General features: G+C 44.5%; 1 protein-coding gene across 1 annotated transcript in view; it reads left to right on the top strand.

Moving 5' to 3' along the window:
- The first annotated feature begins 2,871 nt into the window (after positions 1–2,871).
- Positions 2,872–20,431, top strand: part of CD96 (CD96 molecule) — a 30,341-nt gene continuing 12,781 nt past the window's right edge. The window contains exons 1-7 of the mRNA XM_026854000.1: positions 2,872–2,941; positions 5,914–6,339; positions 9,867–9,976; positions 11,458–11,680; positions 17,358–17,413; positions 19,654–19,744; positions 20,096–20,272. Of these exons, the coding sequence (XP_026709801.1) occupies positions 2,884–2,941; positions 5,914–6,339; positions 9,867–9,976; positions 11,458–11,680; positions 17,358–17,413; positions 19,654–19,744; positions 20,096–20,272 (1,141 nt within the window). The 5' untranslated portion in view covers positions 2,872–2,883. The remainder of the gene's footprint in view (positions 2,942–5,913; positions 6,340–9,866; positions 9,977–11,457; positions 11,681–17,357; positions 17,414–19,653; positions 19,745–20,095; positions 20,273–20,431) is intronic.

The raw sequence follows: 20,431 nt of genomic DNA, 5'->3' as shown, positions 1-20,431 counted from the left end.
TCTAGCTTAAAGTCCAATTTTCTTGGACTCTAGTATCTGCAGATAATCTCCGGGTTCTTTGTGGTCTCTGTTCTCAACTGGAAACCAGAGCATATATCTTTAACATTTTTACTCCCTTCTGTGGCAGTCAATTAGAATGGCTTGAATATTGTGTTCATCCTCAACTTCAGGACTTCTTGATCCTCTAAGACAGATCTTTCTCTGACAGGCTTCTGAGTGACAAGCAGAGATTTCATCTCCAGAGACAATTCTCTTAGCAGTAATCTGGGCATCCAGTGCATTTACCATGACCACTTTTAGTGTGCTTCCTCAGGTAGGGGAAAATGCAGACAAAAAAGGGACCATGCAGCAGCATTTATCCTCCAGGATGTCTGAAGGCCTGACCGTAGCCTGGCCAAAACTATTAACTAATCCAGCTGGAGACCTTAGCCTGCTTAAACATGCTACCAAGGTTGCATATGCACAAATTAGGGAAGTGGTGTAGAAGTTGTTTTCATCTGGTAGGAAAATGACCAGTGAGGTCTTTTTTTACCTTGAACTCTGTGCCTTGCATGCTGATGCTATGTGGAGGTACCTGGTCAGCAAAAGTAGACAGTCAGAAAGGAAACGGAAACAGTTAGGAAGAAAATTGCAGGTGGTGGCTGAAACTGCTGTGAGTGGGATCTCGTGTTTGAGTTGTGGGAAGAGATGGCTCCCTGCCAGCAGGCTAAGTGGCATGTCTCAGAACCATTTTTTGGTGTTGTAGGGAGTTTCCATAGGCCTTGCCTGAGCAGCAAAGAGAGGTGACATAAAAGAAAGGGGCCAACAGAGACACCCAGGCCCCCTAAAAATTGTTTCAGAAAAGACATGTCAGGACTCATATCACCCAAGGATGGACCAGCCACCTGAGGGAGGGCACTGCTGGTGAGAAGAGGTGCCTGTTTAAGGGACTATGTCATCCAGACCACTCGTTTTCTCTGCCCTGGCAGGTGGGCTGTAATCAGTTCTCTGCCAAAGTCCAAAGGGTGGGTTGTCCTCGGGCCCTATGAGGGTGTCACAGCCTGGACTGAGAGCCCAGAGTCCAGTAAAGATTCTGTGATCCCCTCAGGTTAAATTAAGGTGAAACGACACCAAACGACCAGTTAAAATGTTTTGCTTGCGTTAGGAAACAATTTAAACTTGGAAAAGGATAATAAGCAATAGGGTCTCTTACAAATCTATAAAAAAAAAAAAAAAAAAGAAAGAAAGAAAGAAAGGAAAGAAAACAAAAGGAAAGGAGAGAAAGAGAGACAAAGAAATCCGATCACCACCCCAGGTTCCAGAATTGTCTTGGGTCCGGTGATCATGAGTGGTGGTTGTACACATAGCAGAGTTTTCTGTCACTTTTTTAAGTTCATCTTATCAGCTGATTATCATACTAGACAAAGAAAGGCAGTTATTTAATGAAATCATTTCCATGAGAGATGGGGAAAAGGTGGAGCATGGGTTCTGCACATGTGTTGAGGGAAAAGGGTGCACCAACCCCTTCATCCAGTTGAATTGGTGGTCATCTCTTATCAGTTTAGCAAGGTCTGCATGGTGTCAGGCTTAGACAGTAGAGCCACAGAGTATTGGGCTTTTACAACGGAGCCACTGATCAGTGGTCCTTGTGCTTGATGAGAAACATTTGTGTGGGCTACAGGGCTGCAATTCCCCACTTTGAGACTTACCAAGGAATCTGACAATGCAGCTGCAAGTGTATGTGGGACATGCATCCTTCAATACACTCCACCCTTCCTTGGGCAGCATTCCTTAGACTAATCACAAAGGCCACTGCTTGCCCTTGAGGTTTTCTGTGTTGATGAATGTTTGAGGCATTAATTCTCTCAGTTCCTTACACAGGGGCAACCAGCATCCTGCCCAGCTGTGCTTGCAAACACCCATTCCACCTCCGGAAGAGCCAGCAGATAACGTACGTCCATGCTGTGAACATCAGGTGTCCTGCGCAGCTCTTTAGGTTTTGGGGAACAAGTGTGATAAGCAAGAACTCAAATCAGTTTGTTTCTGAAAAGCCTCTAACAGCAGGTCTAATTTGCATGACTTGCCCAAAGTGAGATGCTTTGCTGACAGGTTGTTGCCTGGTTTATGGAAATGCAGTGTGCTTCGAGGACAGTTCAGAAGGATTTACAGGTGACCTGCAATAAAGGCAGGTCATGGGCCTGGCAGAACAACACGCTTCTCTCTGTGGGTGCTGCCATTACCAAAGCTACTGGATGAACGAAGTGAGGTACGGGGGTTAACCACACCAAGTGATGTTGTCACGTGTGATGCTGTAATTCTTCATACTGCAGAAAATAATTAATGATCTTCTTTTCAGGAAAAACTAAAAAGGTAAATCTGGAAACCTCTCAATTCACTCTTTTAAATTTAGGGGGATTGGGTTTGTTACTTTGCTCTTTTTTTAAAAGATAGTGAGGATTAAATCTCACTACATTAGTAAGTAGAAATGTAGTGAAGGAAATGAAGCAGGAAAAAAAAAAGTCAGCTTTTTTGTACTTTATGTACCATACATTCAACCTTAGAGATCTGACAAGTGTTTGAGAGAGTGTAAACCAGCAAACTGCTTCCTCTGAGTTTACCTGAAAAGACAAAGTAAAAAAAAAGGGCTCGACATAGGCTTACAGTATAGGTAGTATTTTCAACATAAAGGTTTCACAAGATGTACTAATGTTATCACTCTGGCAGGAAGCTGAGGCTTTCACATTTGATGAAGCATTTCTTTGAAGTCACGCTAAAATGATGAGCGTGACTGTGCTGCACATCTGCCTGCCTGCACAGGGCAGACCATTTCAACTTCCTTTTCCGAGACACTGCCAGGAGCAGGCCAAGAGAGCTGCATGTTTACCAAAACTTCATCAAGTGAAGATGGAAAAAAGGTGTCTCTTCTCCCTCTTTTGTTTGCTCTCAGTGCCCAGGATTGCAGGTAAGATTGTCACAGGACACCTTGACTCAGCTTATGATGGCGGGTGGCAAGGGGCAGGGTGGGATGCGCAGGCTGGGCTTAGAGTGTCCCACTAGGGCGAACTGTAGCTACTGGTAACGACTTTCTGTTTCCTGACAACTTTCTAATAACCCTAGTTACAACGTGCAGCTAGTAAGGAGTAAATGGCTTGTGCTGACTAGCAGATTAGTTTATTCAAAATGCCTAACCTGTTTTTACCAGAATAATCACTGAGGTGAGCTCACTTGTATTTAGGGCAACATGTGCTCGTCTCCAATGGGCAGAAAGGAAAACTTCTTTCAAAGAGCACATAAAAAATATCTATCTCTCTGTCATGCACACACATACCTGTGTATGCAGAGAGAGAAAGTGCTGAAACACTTAAAGGCAAGACTAAATTGTACAGCTGCAACACCTTAAATAGCTTCTTCCCTTCCTCCTTCCCACCCAGCCCTACACGCTGCATTAAAGGCTTGAGAAACAAGCTTGTCATTGCGAGTAAAACTTTCAGAAAAGTTGAGTAAGGAGAACTGCACCCCTATCAGAGGGAGCTTAAACCAAAAATGATCTGAGGAAAACCAAGCGAAAGCCTGGTAGTCACAACCCCTTCCACTCCCCACCCTCTAACAGGCTGACCGTGCTGAATGCAGAAGTACTTATTACCAGCTAGAAAGAAGAATTTTGTAGGATATGCTTTTTCCAGTTAAGAAAGGAAAAAGCTCATGTATTTGACTGGCATCGTAAAATGCATCTCAAAATCTGGCATAAGCCGTTCCTATTCTCTACATCACTGAGGCAAACTGGATTTTAAAAGAAAGGAAAATATTTCTAATGTGTATTCATAGAAAATAAAAGTTCTCAAATGCAAAGAAAGAACTAGAAGCCTCAAGACATATACATGCAGGAAAGCAATACTATCTAGTCTTTCCCTAGGATTGTTGGATTTTTTCCCCTGAGGATAAAATCCTCACTGAAGTTACTCAAAGGTGAAAGTGGAGACCATCCTGCCTTTTGTGGAGATCAGACATATAAAGGCCTGGGAGTTACTCCATTAAATTTCAAGTAGAGCACAAGTATGGGCTAATAGACAGTATTTGATTTGGAAAAATAAAGATGGCATAAAATGAAACTAATTTTATTCCAATGTTAACAAAAAGTTTAGACCAGTTTAGCATGCACCTAAAAGTGCTAGACTACTAACAAACAACACAAATTAAAATGTTGTTTCTATATATGTAACTTCTTCATCTTAATATAAAATATTCAAGCAATTCTCGGTAGGCATTCTTTACATGGTCCTTTGACCTAATGCAGCACCAGTATAAATATGAGAGATAAGTTGCTAGGTGTCCCTTGCCTGCTAGTCTGATCACAAGATTGCTAATTGCTTTTTACTTAACTTTTACTGATGCAAATCTTGCAGTGAAATCAGTGAGTATTTGCTATAATAAGCTCCTTGGACTGGCAAAAATAGTTTTCAGTAATTTTTCTCACAGCACTTGTCATTCAGGCTTATTTTTATTTACTCTCTTACACCATCCCATCTCTTGGAAGTCAATTAAAAGATGTACAGAGCATGCACAGCAACAAAAAATGGAGACTAATCTTGGCCATGGGCATTCAGTAGCTTTGTTCTCCATGCACTGAGTCTCCACATGTTCATATCAACTTCAGTGGTTAGGTACCGAATCTCAGCCAGATCTGTGGGCATGTGGGACTCTGTTTTCCTTCCCTGTCACACCAGAGCAGCAGGTGCACTGGGTCCGTATCTCGCTCCCAGCTGAGCTGGCAGAGCGCGGGGGGCATGTCAGCCCCCCTCCAGGGCATTGACAAGGCTGCCTGGCCTCTGGCAGGGCATCCCCTGGCTCAGGAGCTCCAGAGCCCTGTGCCACATGGCAGAGCAGATGTCAAAGGAAAGAAAGTGGTACCTGCTTTTTTCAAGTAAATAAGGTGAGCAGTGGGCTCTTGCTGGCATGGGTAGTCAGTGGTATGGCTGGTGGCACTGTGGGGCAAGTTCCCAAAGTAAATTTGATACACAGGGAATACATATAAAGGAGATGGGTGGGTGTGGGTGTGTGTGTACCTAAGAACATCTGCACAAACTCTTTTTTTTTCTGGGGACTTGCATGCCCTTTTGATAAAGGGCCTTTTTGTGCATAGCCCTGCGGGTGTGACGGATTACTTGTCTCACTATGATTGCCCCATCCATAAATTCTTCATCTCTCTGATTTTGTCAGCACTCTGCATACAGGGGTTTGCGGACTGCAAGCCTCTTGTTCACAGAGAGAGAAAGGGACAGAAATCAATTTTTATACAGCAGCAGGAAACCCAAGCAGTACAGTCTCCCGTTGAAAGCCCCTTCATTTCACTAATCCATTACTCCTTTATACAGCACACTAAGGACCACCAACATGCTTTATGAAATTAATTGAGGAAGAAACCATACATACTGAGGCAGCTCACTCCGACACTGAAACGAACACTTGTTTAGGCCTTGCAGGGGCTGTTTAATAACGTGGAGGTAAAAGAATGGTTTTCTCTGTTGAAGCAGGGAAGGCCGTGGCAATGGGCAGAGGGAACAGTGCAGGGCAGCCAGCAGGGATAATTCATTTTTTCTTGCAGAAAGAGCTGGGGAATAACTGGGCCCAGCTTCTGCTTTATTTATATTACTTGAAAGATTTCAGTTTTCACAGAGATTCTCAGAGCTCCCATTTCTCTACCATGAGTATGATGGGAGCTTCGGGTCCTCTTCCAAAGAAGCGTGTGTTTGCTCTCCCAGTTTTCTCTCCACAGTCTGTATTGGTGGAGATCTGCTGTCAAGCTCCTACCTGGAAGGCCTGTTGTTACAGTTGTAGTTGTCTGTGGCTCAGACATCAATTCATGTCAAAGATGGCTTCGGAGAAAGCTTTGTTTAAACATTACTTGCACTGAAAACAGTCCCATTTGTTTTTAAGGCCAGCCTGAAGGTGTCATCACACAAACAGATGTGGTCCATGCTTTGCCGGGTGCTGACGTGACCCTGGTGTGCAGCTTCCCAAAGGCACACACCACCTACATAATACAGACACAGTGGTCCAAGAAAGACAACAACCATCTTACCATAATAGCTGTTCATCACCCCGATCATGGCACCCACTACTTCGCCTTTCCTGAGGCTTCTTACAACTTTTCAGTGTCCTTCAGCATATGGAAGTGCTGCGACTGGAATGTTACAGAGGCTTTGTGTTCCCCCAATCCAAATGCCACATTTGAATGCAGTCAGTGGGCTCTGCATCTGAAAAATGTTACCGTCTCCCTTAGTGGGTTGTACGAGTGCAGTTTTACTACTTACCCTGAAGGGACAAAGGCTGCAGAAATTCAACTTATTGTCAAGGCAGAAGGTAAGTGATTATGACTGAGATGTTGCTTTTTTGTAACAGGGGTGGGGTGGAGGGAGACAAATACCAGCATAGATGAACACTTATTCGTCAGTGATGGTGAATTGTTTGGGATTTGCAACGGTGCCACTGAATGCCCCTGTCTACACAGTTTCCCATTTACAGGCACTCTTTAGCTGTTGTTATCCAGCTCCTGACTAGGAAACCTTTTTTGTATGGAGGAATACAAAGTTAGGTAGCAAGGCTAAAAAGGTGGTGACATGGGCAGTTTCCACATTTTCATTCTGGAGAAACATGTTGTGGAGAGGACTAAACGAGGGGCTCAGAGTATGGTGGGACTGAGGTTGCTAGATCTCCAAAGCATGATGTGCTGCTGCTATGGGCATGCAGCACCAGAAAGAGAAAACACCGTTGTCTGGCTTAAGCTGAAGGCTGGCATCTGCAAGGTGTGCTGGGTGTCAGCTCAATAGAGGGATGTGTGTCCCCACTGTCAAAAAAAAAGCGGGAGCAAAGCGGGGGAGTTGATTAGGACAATCACGGAGACTTGGCTGCTTCTGCAAGCCAAGAGGAAGCTGGAAAACAGCATGACTGCTCTTAGTAAGTAAGCCTAAGGGGAGAGTGTGAACGCCAGGGAGGATATTTAAATTATCTTGGCAAAGGAAGAAATGGGTTTAAATAGGACATGAATGGATTTGACTACAAATTAAACAGTGGCAACCATTAGTGCAGCAACTTTGGGAACAGCTGTTTGATGCCAGCAGTGTGGGCAAAAGTCCAAACTGCCATGAAGATGGAGCTGTGCAGGGATGTTGGGCAAGCTTGTTGTGCACATGAGGGACTGGATTTGATGACCCCAGAAACCTCTTCCCAACCTAGGTTTCTGTTAACAAGCCAAGAAGGATTAAATGCAACAAACTTGGCACAATTTCAGCAAGGCCAACATGCTCGCTCTGCTTGTGCCCAGGGCTGTAGATGCAGCATGTGTTGGAGGGTTAGGAGCAGGGTGCATGCAGGTGATGTTAGGGGTAGCAGAAGGAAGCAGCACTCCCACTGCCTCTTTGGCCTGCACTGTGAGGTGAGGCTGGTGGCAGGAGGGACGTTGGTCCCCATGCTGGATCACACTGGTCCTGCAGCAGGAGGAGGTCCTGTGCAAGCCTCATGCACGGGGATGTTTAACCCAAACTGCCTCCTGGCTCCCTGATGGCCCCTGCAGGGCAGTGGCTCCAAGCAGTTTGCTGCTACTACCCCGGAGGCACACCTCAGGGGCAACCCAGCAGCACCTTCCTACCCTGATGAACTTGCAAAGGCAAAATTAGAGCCAGCATCTCTGAGCAACCCATAGAGGATGGGTGTGTTTACACAGCGCGTGGTGGATCATTGTGCCACGGACGAAGCTTCCACTTTACTCGCTGTACAGGGGTGTGCTGCAGTAGGCTCCCCTTCGGGAATTTTCCTGCGCTTCACAGGGCAGAGGGGTTGGAACAAGCGGAGAGAGCGGGGAGATACAGTGATGATAGCTGCGTGAAACCCTCCCATGCTTCTGTTCTTCATGGGATTTTTCTCTGTCTCTTCCTCAATACAGTAATAGTGCTAATCAGGCATTGCTCCTTTTCTCTTGCCGGTGCCCTTGGTTGGTACTGGCATGTTCGATGCCATTACTGCTCTCTACATGTTAAACGTGGGCATCTCATCATATTGGCATCATTGTGACTTCTTTCAGCAACTGCATGATGTAGCAAGCTGTGCTGCTGATAACTGCTTGCTAGAGAGAACTAAAAAATTCAGTTTGCAACATACCTCTTGCAGACTTGTATTTTAAGGTAACCAAATCTTTTGCAATGAACGATTTCCACTCAAAAGAAGGTGAAAGACCTTAATCCAGCCTACGAGTGGGATGGAGAAGGGTGATAGTCATTAATGAAGTACAGCTCTCAACTACATCAAAGTGAAGTGAATCCAGATGGATTCAACCTGTAGATACTGCAAAAAGCCCACAGAGCAGCAGGCCTACATAGGACTGACAAACATGGAGGGCCTTAGCCAACAGGATGTTAGTGGAGATGGGAATCAAAGACGGAGGGAAAACAAGCAGGTGGGATACGTGACTGGGACAACAAGCAGAGGCTGTTTGCAGAATGAGCTCCTGGCGCCAACTACTCATCTTTGTACCACTACATGGCACTTTTGCCTGGTAGCTTGTCCCAGCAAAATCTCCTGTTTTCTTCCTGGGGAAGCTATAGATTTGCTTCCTTTGCCCTTTCTTTATCCCTTCCACATTATACAGCCCCTTTAGAGATTGTGCGTTCTGTGTCCCGCCGTGATAGCTGGCTCCTCAGCTGCTCCACTTTGGCGAAGAGCGGAGATAAGTTGCTTCTGCCACCGGGTCTACTGGACACCATGCTGGGCGCTGGGCGCTGCCGTTCTCTGTGTCCCTGTGGCAGAGGCTGCGTGCTGGCTCTGTCACTCCATGCTTGGGTGCCAGACATAAAGGAAGTTACAATCACCAGAAACTCCTCACTGCTGAGTAATATAACAGTCCAGGACTGCTAGATATTCTCCCTCCCCTCAAGATAGAAAATAAATAAAATATATATCCATTCTATCTCAACACGCAAGCTGGGGCTACGAGGGGAGCAAAGTTGAAGAGTTTCCCCTCAGTGTGGGCTCATGCCTGCCTACAGCAAAGGGGGAAGGCAGGTCTGTGCAGCACGGCGGCAGCAGGGAGGGTGGGTGGCACGGTGGGCTTCATGGGGATACTGCCCGCCGCCAGGCTGAGAGTCAGAGACATCGGTGCTCACCAGGACATTTGTAGCATCTCGTGGCCACCACCGCTGCTCTTTCTGCTTACATGCATATGCATGCACGCAGACTCGATGTTTGGCCTACAGCTGTGCTTTGTTCAGTGCATCACTCTGCCCTTCCACAGGTGGGCTGGAGATGCTGAAATACTTTTTTAAATTTACGACAAAGGAAAGAGTGACAAGCTCTCTGCTTGTGGTAGTGGGCAGGTTGGAGAATAACAAAAGGAGCATTTACACTGAAAAACAGGGTTAATCTTAACCTGCCTGACATGGCTGAACACCTTGCTTAGTGAAAAGAAATTCTGCAGATATCTCCAGAGAAAAAGAAATACAGGTGCACAAAATTGATGTGAAGGTTTATTGCCTCAGAAAAAAAAAAAAAAAAATTGTAAGACAAGAATTGAGGTCTCAAACTATTCTTAACTCCAAAAGGAGACATCTTGATATTGCAGTTAAGTAACAATTTTTATTAATTTTGCAAAAAATCAAGTAAAGCTGTGAATTAGAGTGATGAAAATGCGTCTAGAATCAGATGCAGGGCTTTCACTTAACAAATATGTCTATGAGTAATGGTGGAAAGTTACAGTTCCCTCCTAATCAAAAATGTGCCTGTTCCTTGAACAGAAGACTAGTCAGCATTGGTTTTTAAAGCACAATTAACATCACATGTCTGATTTTCCTTCTTGGGCTTTTTTTTTGTTGTTGTTGTTGTTGTTGCAATGATAAAAGAGGAGCAGCAATACGTGAAGGAAGTGCAGTTAAACCAGACTTTAGTAATTCCATGCCTTGAGGACACGACCTCAGAAAATTTGTCCAATTATCCTTTGAAATGGCTAGTGGTAAGTATTTTTCATCTCAGGTATAAATTTCAGAAGGAACTACAGAGTATTTTCGCAGATTGAAAGAGAAATGTTAAACTTTACTGTGTCCTGCAGAATCTGCTAAACAAAATATATCAGTCGTATTGAACTGTGATAATAAAGGGAAAAGGTACAAACACGGTTTTGCAACACAGACATCACAAACAATAACTATTAAAGGAACAAAGAGGGAAAATTCCATCTTAATTGCTTTTAATTTTCAGAAGTACATGTAGAGCAGGTCTGTGGGAAGTGGCAAAGAGCTTAGCAAACGTAACAGAACTAAAATATTCCTTCTGTGGGATTTCTCAGGGAGTTCTGCTGTAGTGAAGCTTTAGTATCACTGAAAAAAACATGGTTACCGCATAGGGTAGTGAGATATCAGGCTGCTTTGAAAAAGAATTTTTAAAAAAATAAAATAAAAGGGAGCTGCCTGTAATGTTTTTGTTAACCTTGGTGTCACAGATGCATACCAGACACACAAACCCAGTTACCTAGCTAACCACACAGAAACTATTTTTAAGCAATTTGCTGTGAGATAGAGAGCTCATTATATTTTTGTACTGAACCTCACTTTCTGGATAAATATTTGTATGCATGTTATGATGTAACCGTTTAGCATTAATTTCAGTATGTAGGGATAAGTACCAGCCAGCAGTGTCCTTGAGCTTTGTGGTTTAATTTCTACCTATCGTCACCTAGGACCTGTAACTGTTGAGGGTTCTCTTGAAGGTGTTTTTCAAATATTTTAGTTTTTTTAGTCTTTTGTCCCAGCTCATTATCTATTTAGATCTCTCCTTTGCAGTGTATTCTTAATATTAAAATTCTTAAAATTTTTGTAAGGAACATCCTTGTCTTTACTACTTTTTAGGGTTGCTAGCTCACTCCACAAAGTAGCAGAGGGGAAAAAGAAACTCAAAGGCCAGCACAATGATATATATATGGGTTAATAATGTGTCACTAAGAGTATAGCTTGCAAATACGTACCAAAGCACAGATGTCCAGGATGTGCTGGCTGCACCTGTATCTAAGGGTGGCTAGCACACAGGCATTAAGAGATTACTTTTTAGCCATTATTATCAGGTTCTCACTGTTTAAAATCTAAAAGAGCAAGGATTTTCCTGGAATTTTGGTTGGATTTAGTACGTATGGAATGTTCAGCATAACTTAAAGACTGCAGCTCTGTTGCCTTCTCTGCAGGCTACAGATACCAGGACTCACAAGACACAGCTATGTACTCCACAGTTTACTGGCAAGATGATGACCACTATTGGTTTTGAAGTTCTGGGAGAGAACGTATTTGGAAAAAAATGTGCACTTACTACTATGCAATTCTAGGAGTGAGAGGGAAAATTTTCATAGTGAGAATAGAACTGGCCTACAAATATATTGGGATGGGGGGGTGTGGGGGCGTGGAAAGGTCTGGTCTTCACCTATTGTGTGGGTTGCTCTTTTCACAGGGGGGAAATGGCAAGGAAGAGGAACTTGTGACCAAGGACCCCTCCTGTCCTGCAGTATACAGGAACAGCAGTGTGCTGTCTGGGCAAAGAGTCCACCTGGATTTGAATAACATCCTAAAGATTTTCCCCACCAAAATCACGGATGATGGCAGGGTGTTTTCCTGCCATGTGGTGTACCACCCAGAGAGAGTCCAGAAGAGCAGCACCACCGTGAGAGTATTTGGTAAGGGGCTTATGCCAACTGCTAGCTTGGAAAAGTAATACTCTAGTTCTGAAGGCTATAGCTTTTGAAACACTTTGGGGGGAGTTTATATATATATATATATATATATATATATTTACACTGTATTTTTTTCATCTTCAGTGAGTTAAAATGCTCTTAGGAAGAATTTGAGACCATTCCTTCAGTTTCTGACATCAAAAATAAGAGGTCCATTGCACATATATCTACATCACTGGCAGGCACATTGGCACTATCTCACCCTGATATGTAAGCTTATGTTGGCGCTTTGCGGGTTACAGGTAAGAGTCTTGGTCATCAAGATCTCTGTGACCCAGTTACAAAATGACCATGCTGTCTGCATTTAGGAAATCATGGCCAAACTTTGGTAAGCAGCTAAAGAGGTTTGGAACTACCACTGCTGCAAAGTCATGTCCTCGAAGGCATGTGGTGTTCAACTGCTGCCAAAGGCTCTGATTCTTAAAATGAGGTCCCGCCTGGGCATCTCAAACTGGTCAGCAATGGCAAGGCCTGTGTACTGCAAAAGTGTGGGCTGGCATTTCATGCTGGAAGCCTTCCTCATCTTTAGTTACTTTCTCTGTTTCCTTTCTAGTGGCTTAGGAATTACTTGACTATTGGTGAGATATAACCGAATCAGAAAAATGCTGCCCAAAGAAAACCAGGCTGTATTTTCTGCTTATAGAGAGCAGTGGGTCTGGAAAACATATGTCCAATGCTCCTAAAATGAATGGGTGTTAAACAACAGCTCTCTCAACAGTCCCTTGACTGTAGCTGCTTGCCCGAGGACAGCACAGCCATGCAAGGCTGATGCTCTGAATGCAAAGATTCAAAAAAAAAAAAAAAAAAAAAAGCAACCTGTGTCTGTGGGATGTTGGTCACTGACGCAAGAGAAATAAAAATAGAAGTTAATGATCTGAAATTTCCTCTTGCGTTTGCATCATTCAGACATGGGTCTTACTTTTAAAAATCAACATTTGTCAAATAGTTACAGTGTTACCTGGGTAATCATTCAAGTATACTGACATGACATACTTGACCTCTCCCTCCCCTCCATCCCTGCTGATGCTCTCACCTGTGTTTATGTACCCGTTAGCCAAAGAGGTTGCTTTATTTGGCTTATTCTCTGAATTACTGCGTGGCATGTCGTTGTCTGTGCATGCACCCACATCAGCATATAACAGGGAAGAGAGGCAAACAAGAGAAAGCAACCGTGGCCCTTGGTGGTGAACAGCCCATGATGCTCCCAGTAAATTCTGGCTGGCTTTAGACTGGGGTGTTGTGCCGTCAGCCTCTTTGGCAGGCGTCTCAAGGGCAGGATTAGGTGGAGGGGCTCCCTGAGAGCTGGTTTGTGGTGGGTGCTGAGGAAGGCCTCACAGACCTCAGACCAATAGAATCTAGATCCTGGAGGAAGTGCATTTTTGTGCTTTCAGCCCTTTCACATCTGATATTTTGCAGGTAAAATAACTATTTTGCATGCTGTATCACTCTTTTCTGTTACCATTCGCTGAAGTCACACTGTTTATGATTGCGTCATACCGGCTTTTCTCCATTTACCTCTCTTGTGCTGCAGTGGGAGGGGAGATTGACAGCAGGTGGTCCAGATCTGCCCCTCTGCCAGCACGCATGCCCATGCGCTGGCAGGGCAGAGGTGGGCAGAGAACAGGCAGAGACAGTGGCCAGAATAATCCAGCAATCTCCAGCTGACAGGTGGGGACAGACAAACAGCCACTTCAGACGACAGCACCTCTCTTGTTCCTTATGCCAAAGATGGCCAGGGAATGAAGCAATGAATATTTATGTCCTAGGAGGTAGACCCAGCTTCAAATGGCCAGGGCAGGATCTAAACCATAGACAATGTCAACAGCACATTATACTGGCTATATCTGTCGTTCTGGCCATTAGAAAGGATGTAGCTAGAGAACCAAGCAAACTGAAACCTGAGAGGTTTTCCCATGTCAGCAAGCCAGCATCCCCCCGTCACCCAAACACTCGTGCAATTGAGCCCCACAAGCCAGGTGGCATGAAAGAAGGGCAGGGAGAGCAGGCAGCTAGTGCACCTCTGTGCTGTAATGGGTGGGAGCAGGAGAGGAGGGTACAGTTGCCTGGGGAAAGTTCCTTGTGTAGGATCCCTCTGACAAACACTTCAGAGCTAAAGACAGGGAGAGCAGCCCATTTAACGGGTGGCAGTGGTGCTTCTCCACAGATGCTTATCCTGATCCACTATCAGGGGAGGTTTTGATATGATCCCAAGAGCGAGATTAAGACACAAACGAGGTCAAATGCCGTATGCCCAAAATAGGGTTTTAATATTAAAAAAAAAAAACCAAAACATAAAGAGGGGTAGCGATAGGACAGAATAGAAGGAAAAGGCAGAAACAAAGCAAGGATGTGGGATAGGGCTGCAGGAATAGTCACCACCATGGATCCAGCGGCGTCCCATTGGTCCTCAGCCTTCAGTTCTTCAGTGGTGGGTGCACACAGATCTGGCTTTGATGGTAGATGCACAATGAGCGAGATTTTCTGCTGCCTTTTTAAGTTCGTCATACTAGCTGATCAGCATATCTGCTCGCCTTTGTTTTTTTTCCTCTGGTCCAACAGGTTTTGTTGCATCCTCAGTCAAGGGCAGGAATGTTTGCCTCTTGTCAGTTCACTAGCAATGCATGCATGGGGTCTGGCCTGCACAATAGAGCCACAAACGGCTCCAGGATGGGGCCAGCTCAGTCACGTCTGCCCCTTTGAGGCTTATGTAAAGAGTCCGGACAATGCAACCGCCAAGAAGTGGGGGGTGCATCCTTCAATACACTCCCGCTTCCTTGGGCAGCATCCCCCAGACCAGTTCACAGGCCACAGCAGCTTCTCTTGGAGGTTTGCACAGACACAAGCAAGCTTTGAGACAGCCATAGGACATTTCATCCTCTCACAATGCTTGAGGTGGCCTGGGTGTGACTGAGAGCTGGGCAGCAGATGGGGAAGGATAGGGAAGGCATGAACAAGTCTCTCAATGAAGTTGAGAGTCTTGACAGGTTGAGTAAAAATATTCGGTCAAAAGAGCTTTTTTTTTTTTAAGAGGGTACTTTTGGACTGAAATGCTTTAAAATATTTCTTTTCTAGAATAGAGTTCTTTTAGATACAAGTTTCTGAGAAAATGTATGGCCTTTTCATGTCTAACTTTGCCAAATATCGATTTCTCCTTTTTGTAAGAGGAAAAGCTCAGCAGCAGAAACTACTATACTAAATATTGAATTTCTGCTAAACCCAAAACATCGGTAAATATCCTAGCAAGACAAATGAATGTCAAACTATTAACAGGGGCTGAGATGTTAAATGGAAAAGATCTATTAGTTCATTCAGAACTATGCTTGAGAGCAGCCTGCCAGAACAGTTACCCAGCAAATGTCTTCTGAGAAAACAGAGGACAGCATCCAGTAGAGATGTGGAAAAGCATACCCATTCTCATAAAAAAGAAGAGCAGGTACTAGACTAGATGTTGTTTAGTCTCCCAACCAACTTTTATTTGAGATTATAAGATCCAGTTTACCAGAATTTTTCTTACATCTGAAAAAGTATGGTTGTCTTCTGCCAGCTTCACTACCATCTGTACAGTTTTGGCAAGGCAGGAACAAGGATGAAATCTTGAGACATTCATTTCCCATTAGGAAGAATCCACCAAAAAAAAGAAAAGTCCAAACAGAAGGGGGGGGGGAAGAAATTCCACCCAAAAAGTACACTAAATCCAGAAAACCATAAGGCCATGATAATTAAATATAGGTCACTCCCAGACATAATCCATCAGTAACACCAGACAGAAAAATTGAAATGAAAGAAAAGAAGGAGAATGCTTTGTGGATTCTTGGAAAGTAGAGAAACATGATCAGTTTACCTCAGAGGGGAATGTAATGAACTGAGGTGATTCTATATCATTAACAGGATTAGGAAAAAAAAGAAAAGAAAATTATCTTAACGGTAGAGATTAAAGTGAGGTTTAGGGTAGAAAGAGAAAGAATTACAGATTTCCTAAGTAATTCAGGGACCGCACTTGCTTCCAGTCCAGTTTTAAGGCCCAGAAAGGGCCAGAAGCATAATTTATCCAAGGCTTTCGAGATTTGTTATATATTAGCACAGTTTCAACAGTCCTTACTTAACAAGTGAGCTAATATTGCTGCAAACCAGTGATCCCAATGGCTAATTTAGAAATGCCAATTTAGAGATGCTTATGGTACCTGACAGATTTTGTCTATACAGTCAGCTGCGCCTAGAATCAAAATGTTGTGAAAACAAAAGAAAACCCTTTTTCCATTTCTTGTGGATGTGGTCATCAGAGACCCACTGCTCTGATGTGAAGGTGAGCTCTGGGCTTCCTGGCAAGGCAGGAAGCGTCTGTGGTGTGACACTGTCACACGTCTGCCCAGGTGACAGCATGTGGATAGCTGGTACCCAAAATCAATCAATGGTTTTGGGGATGGCTAAAGCCTTTGCAGATGACTTTGATTAGCAAACACCCAGAGGAACCAACAACTGGGGAGTGTTTTATTTTAGCAGGCCCAGGAAGGGTGGCTCTGCTGCCAGAGCCGTGACTGCAGGATGGTTTCAGCTCATTTCTCCAGCAAAGTCACTCAAGAGTAGTTTAGATAGGCAGTGATACATCATGGATCTTGTGGTAGTAGCTGCTGATGTATGCTTGTAAACCACTTCCTTGACCTCAAACTGGAGCTGTGCAAGCTTTTATCTTGCTAGATGTGTGGGTAGTGTCATGGATAGAGTTATGCACTTCACTTGTAAGAGAGAAGCAACAATATATTTTATTGATATAAGACAGTGAGTTAACAAAGTTCAGAGGTAAACACAATAGTGGTTAACAAGATTCAGTGGCAAGGTACACTTGAGTATTTACTGCATAGACGACAGGGTCAGACAAAACTGTCAGGGAAGCCCTCCCATTGAGTCATGAGGCTCAGAAAGGACCCACTTGTGTTCTAGACTCTTTCTCAGAGGGGACTTTAGGTGCAGATGGATCCAGTCTTAGTCCCAGGCTTGGTCAATAATTTATGTCTAAAGGACTATATATCCTTTATATCACTTAGCTAAGATTTCAAAGTTTCGGCAGCCTTATTACTAATTCACTTACTGAGTAGCTGACATCATAAGGATTCTTTCAACTTCAAGGAGTAAACTTGAGAGGTAACCCTACTCATTGAGAGATCCTGGCGTGCAGCCCACTGCCATGCAGGAGAGCTCAGCAGGCCCTGGGCTGTCCACTACTTATGGAGAAAGATAATCGACTCATAGTCATGATTTGCACACCAACTATAGATGTTAGTGTCCTCCAAGTTTGGCTTGAGTCAGACGTTGACCGGCCCTGTGGTTAGGTGGGTGCATTGCTCAAATTAGCCCTTGGTTCTTGTGTTGCTATTTGTCTCTCCCAAATCCACTTTGAGGCGGATGCAGCCATCCTGGCCAGACACATCCATTATGACCACCACTGGTGGTTAGCACTTTAGCAGGGTTACGGGAAATAAACAGGGGGTGGGGCGCACCATCACAAGTGTGTGCAGGGTTTAATTTCCACTTTTTTATGAAACAGGGCTGTTAAGCCTTATTAGAAGCTGTTACTGTGACCTTTGTTATCCATTTCACTAATACATTTCTGTTCGCTTTCCAGCCTACCCTGAGATCTCTGTTAGCCTGCAGGAGGGCTCAGCTGGCACCTTGCTGCAGGTGAGCAATTTTGGAGTGAAGAGTAATGCCTGTGACTGCCACCACCCCACCCCAGCAGGGCCAGGCAAGCTAAGCTGAATCAGACACAGGGAGGACCTTCAAACTGACTGAGTTTACAGGGCGACAAGCAAGTCAATGACCTAATGTCAGCTGCTCATGCCCTTTCTTCTGAGCACAGAAGAAATGAACTGCTTCAGTGACCACAAACTGGAGCTAGCTAAGGACTTCTTCATGGTGTGGGCAAGATCTGGTTTTGTGTTAGCCCTAGTGAAGACTCCAGGACAGGATTGAGAGGCTGTGAGGAGCTAATGATGTTGCAGGGGGCTGCAATGTTCCCTTTCCCTCCCCATCTGCTGACTACCACCCAGCAGCCTCGAGCTGCCCTCTCCACACTGCTTAAAATCCCTCTCTGAAGAAGGTCACTGGCTACCCGGGATGCAGCTCCGAGGGGCCAGGCAGTGACAGCCCCTGCCTGCCACTCAGCCCCGCTGAGGACAGGGAGGAGCGGGTGGGGTGTGAGTGGTGCTAGGGGCACTGAGGCCTCGTGTATCAATGGAAAGGTGATGATTGTGTCAGGCATAACATGTCATGCTGTAAGCAGAACTCAGCTGGAGCAATCAGATGCCAATGGAGTGACTGAATCTAAGTCTGAGGGCCCCTATTTAGAGCCGAGCAATTATATATGTGCTTTGGGGCCTCTATTTTATCACATGCTCAGTAATGACAAAACCTAAAGGTCTGCTGTACTGCGCTGGCCCTACTTGGCATAAAACATATTTGTGGCCCATATGACTGACTAGCAAGCCACTCTGACATCTGTTGCATCCATCCAGGTTGAAGCTTTTGATCTGTGACTATCCCAAATTAAGAAAGTTTTCCTTGGAAACAGCACTTGTGGGCAGGGAGAACCTTGTATTAATCATACCAACCTTCTTCAGACAAGCTATGAGTCAGTTGGTTCTGCAAAATTAGTGTCATTTTCCTGGTGACCTATTTCCAGGTGTGGTGTTGGGCATTACAGGCTTTTGTCTACACTGACCTGTTCAGCAGAGCAAGGAATGCTGCTATTATAAGAATGAGCAATAGAAATCTTTCCAAGAGCCTCTGTCCACTCTTCACCTCCAAACAAACTTCTTTCCTTCCATTTTCCACCCTTTCTTGCAGGGCATAAATCTACTTTGGACGTCAGATTTGTATTTTTTCATAGGAAGCATTTATAAAAATGTTATGAACTAGAAGTGTCTGAAAAATAAGGGAATAACGAAAAGAGGGGAAAGCAATTACACTACAAGTTCAGAGGTTATTTACCACAGCAAAGAAAGCATTTCAGCTGGGTAGGTTCAGTCTTCATACTAAATGACCGACTTCTGGCTGCAACACATCAAGCTTACTTTCAGCTAAATGTGTGAACCACTTTGAAAGTGGGAGCAGGACGACTTTGTGTTGCATGAGTAGCACATGCTTTTTTTTTTTTCTTTGTTTAAATGGGCAAGGCAATTTCTCTTAGTGCCATAAGTTGGTAAATAAATGTAACTGGGAACACCCAGGCAGCATGAGGATGAGACCTCCCACCCTGCTCGTGCCCAACCCTTCATCCAGTCTTGATTTTGAGGTTCTTCCCATCTATTTCTTGATGAGAAATTAAATTGAGCACGCACACAGATTTTTGGAGCAATCGGCATACAGCCAGGACAAGTGCATCTAAAGCATGCAATTCCTTGTGACTTCTGGAAACCTCTTGCATATCATGCCTTCTACAAAGGTATCTACTTTAGTATATTCAACACATCACTGTGCCAGGCAGTCTTTTTCATAGGATTTGTCTATCTGCCTAACGAAAGAAAGATTTAAGTGGCAATTAGGAAACGTCTCATTCTGCCCACACACACCGTGTCCATTACTGATTCCAGTGGTTCTCCATGTGGGTGTTTGTCACTGAGGTGCTGGGCTGGGGGTGGGAGGATGGGGGGGTCACCCTACATCTCTCTAGCCACAGTACAGGACTGGAGGGTGTTGGAGACCCCCTGGAGTATGGTGACGGGGATGTCCCTGGGCTCTCATTCAACAGTGTCTGCAACCAGAAAAATGGTGGGAGGGAAAGTAACACAATAAAGAGGAAGGGAGTGCTTCCTCCCTGAGCAGGATGGGGAGTAAATAAGCTCTGTCCATAAGGGATTTTGGAAGCTGGCAACCAGGTGAGAAATGACAAGGCCTAATGACTAGCTTTTACTGCCCCATAGCCTAACGTGAGCTGCATCGTGAGGAAGGCGTTTCCCAAGCCAAGCCTCCTGTGGTACGTGGACAGAGCAAGCCTGACAGAGCAGCCTGGAGGTAAGGCAACCTGTCAGGAGGACAAAGGTGCAGTGGTAGAAGTGGTTGCTCATCCACTCCTGCCATGGGGAGCCTGTAGGTGTCCGTCTGGGTGAAGGGGAGAGTATCAGGCCCTTTGAAAGGGAACAGCTAGTGAACAGCTGTGACCATAGCCCCCTGCAATGGCCAGTGATGGGAATGATGGTTCATCATAACCACACTGTTCTTGCCACATCTTTGATAGTGTCTCAGCAAGGAAACCTGCAGCCATATGAGCCTGCTTTTCAGTACCAATATTTTGCACAGCTCTGATTTATATTTTGGAGTGTAATGAGAGGGTCTTGCAGCTTTTCTTTTTTTTCTTTCCCCAAGAAATTTCTATTGAACAAGAAGACTTGCAAGACAGTGAAGGTTTCTATCAGTTGAGATCAACGTTGATGTTGCAAGGGACCCACCAGACACATAAGACGTTTTCATGTGCATGTCTGTTTTCCTTCCTCGGGAATGAAACACGGAGTATTTCTTCAGAAGAAATATTTGTTTCCTTTGGTAGGTTTTTCATAGATAAGACACATCTGAAATGTAAAACATTAAGAGCACCAAACACATGTATTCTGTTATTTAAAATACTGAAGAAATGCCAAGAGTATGGAAGCTTTATTGTGCAAGGTCATCACACAGCTTGAACTTTCCATCAGGTCTTTTAGC

This window comes from Athene cunicularia, assembly GCF_003259725.1.
Source record: "Athene cunicularia isolate RWA chromosome 1 unlocalized genomic scaffold, athCun1 chr1_part1, whole genome shotgun sequence".
Lineage (NCBI taxonomy): Eukaryota > Metazoa > Chordata > Aves > Strigiformes > Strigidae > Athene > Athene cunicularia.
This window is presented reverse-complemented; position numbering and strand designations above follow the sequence as displayed.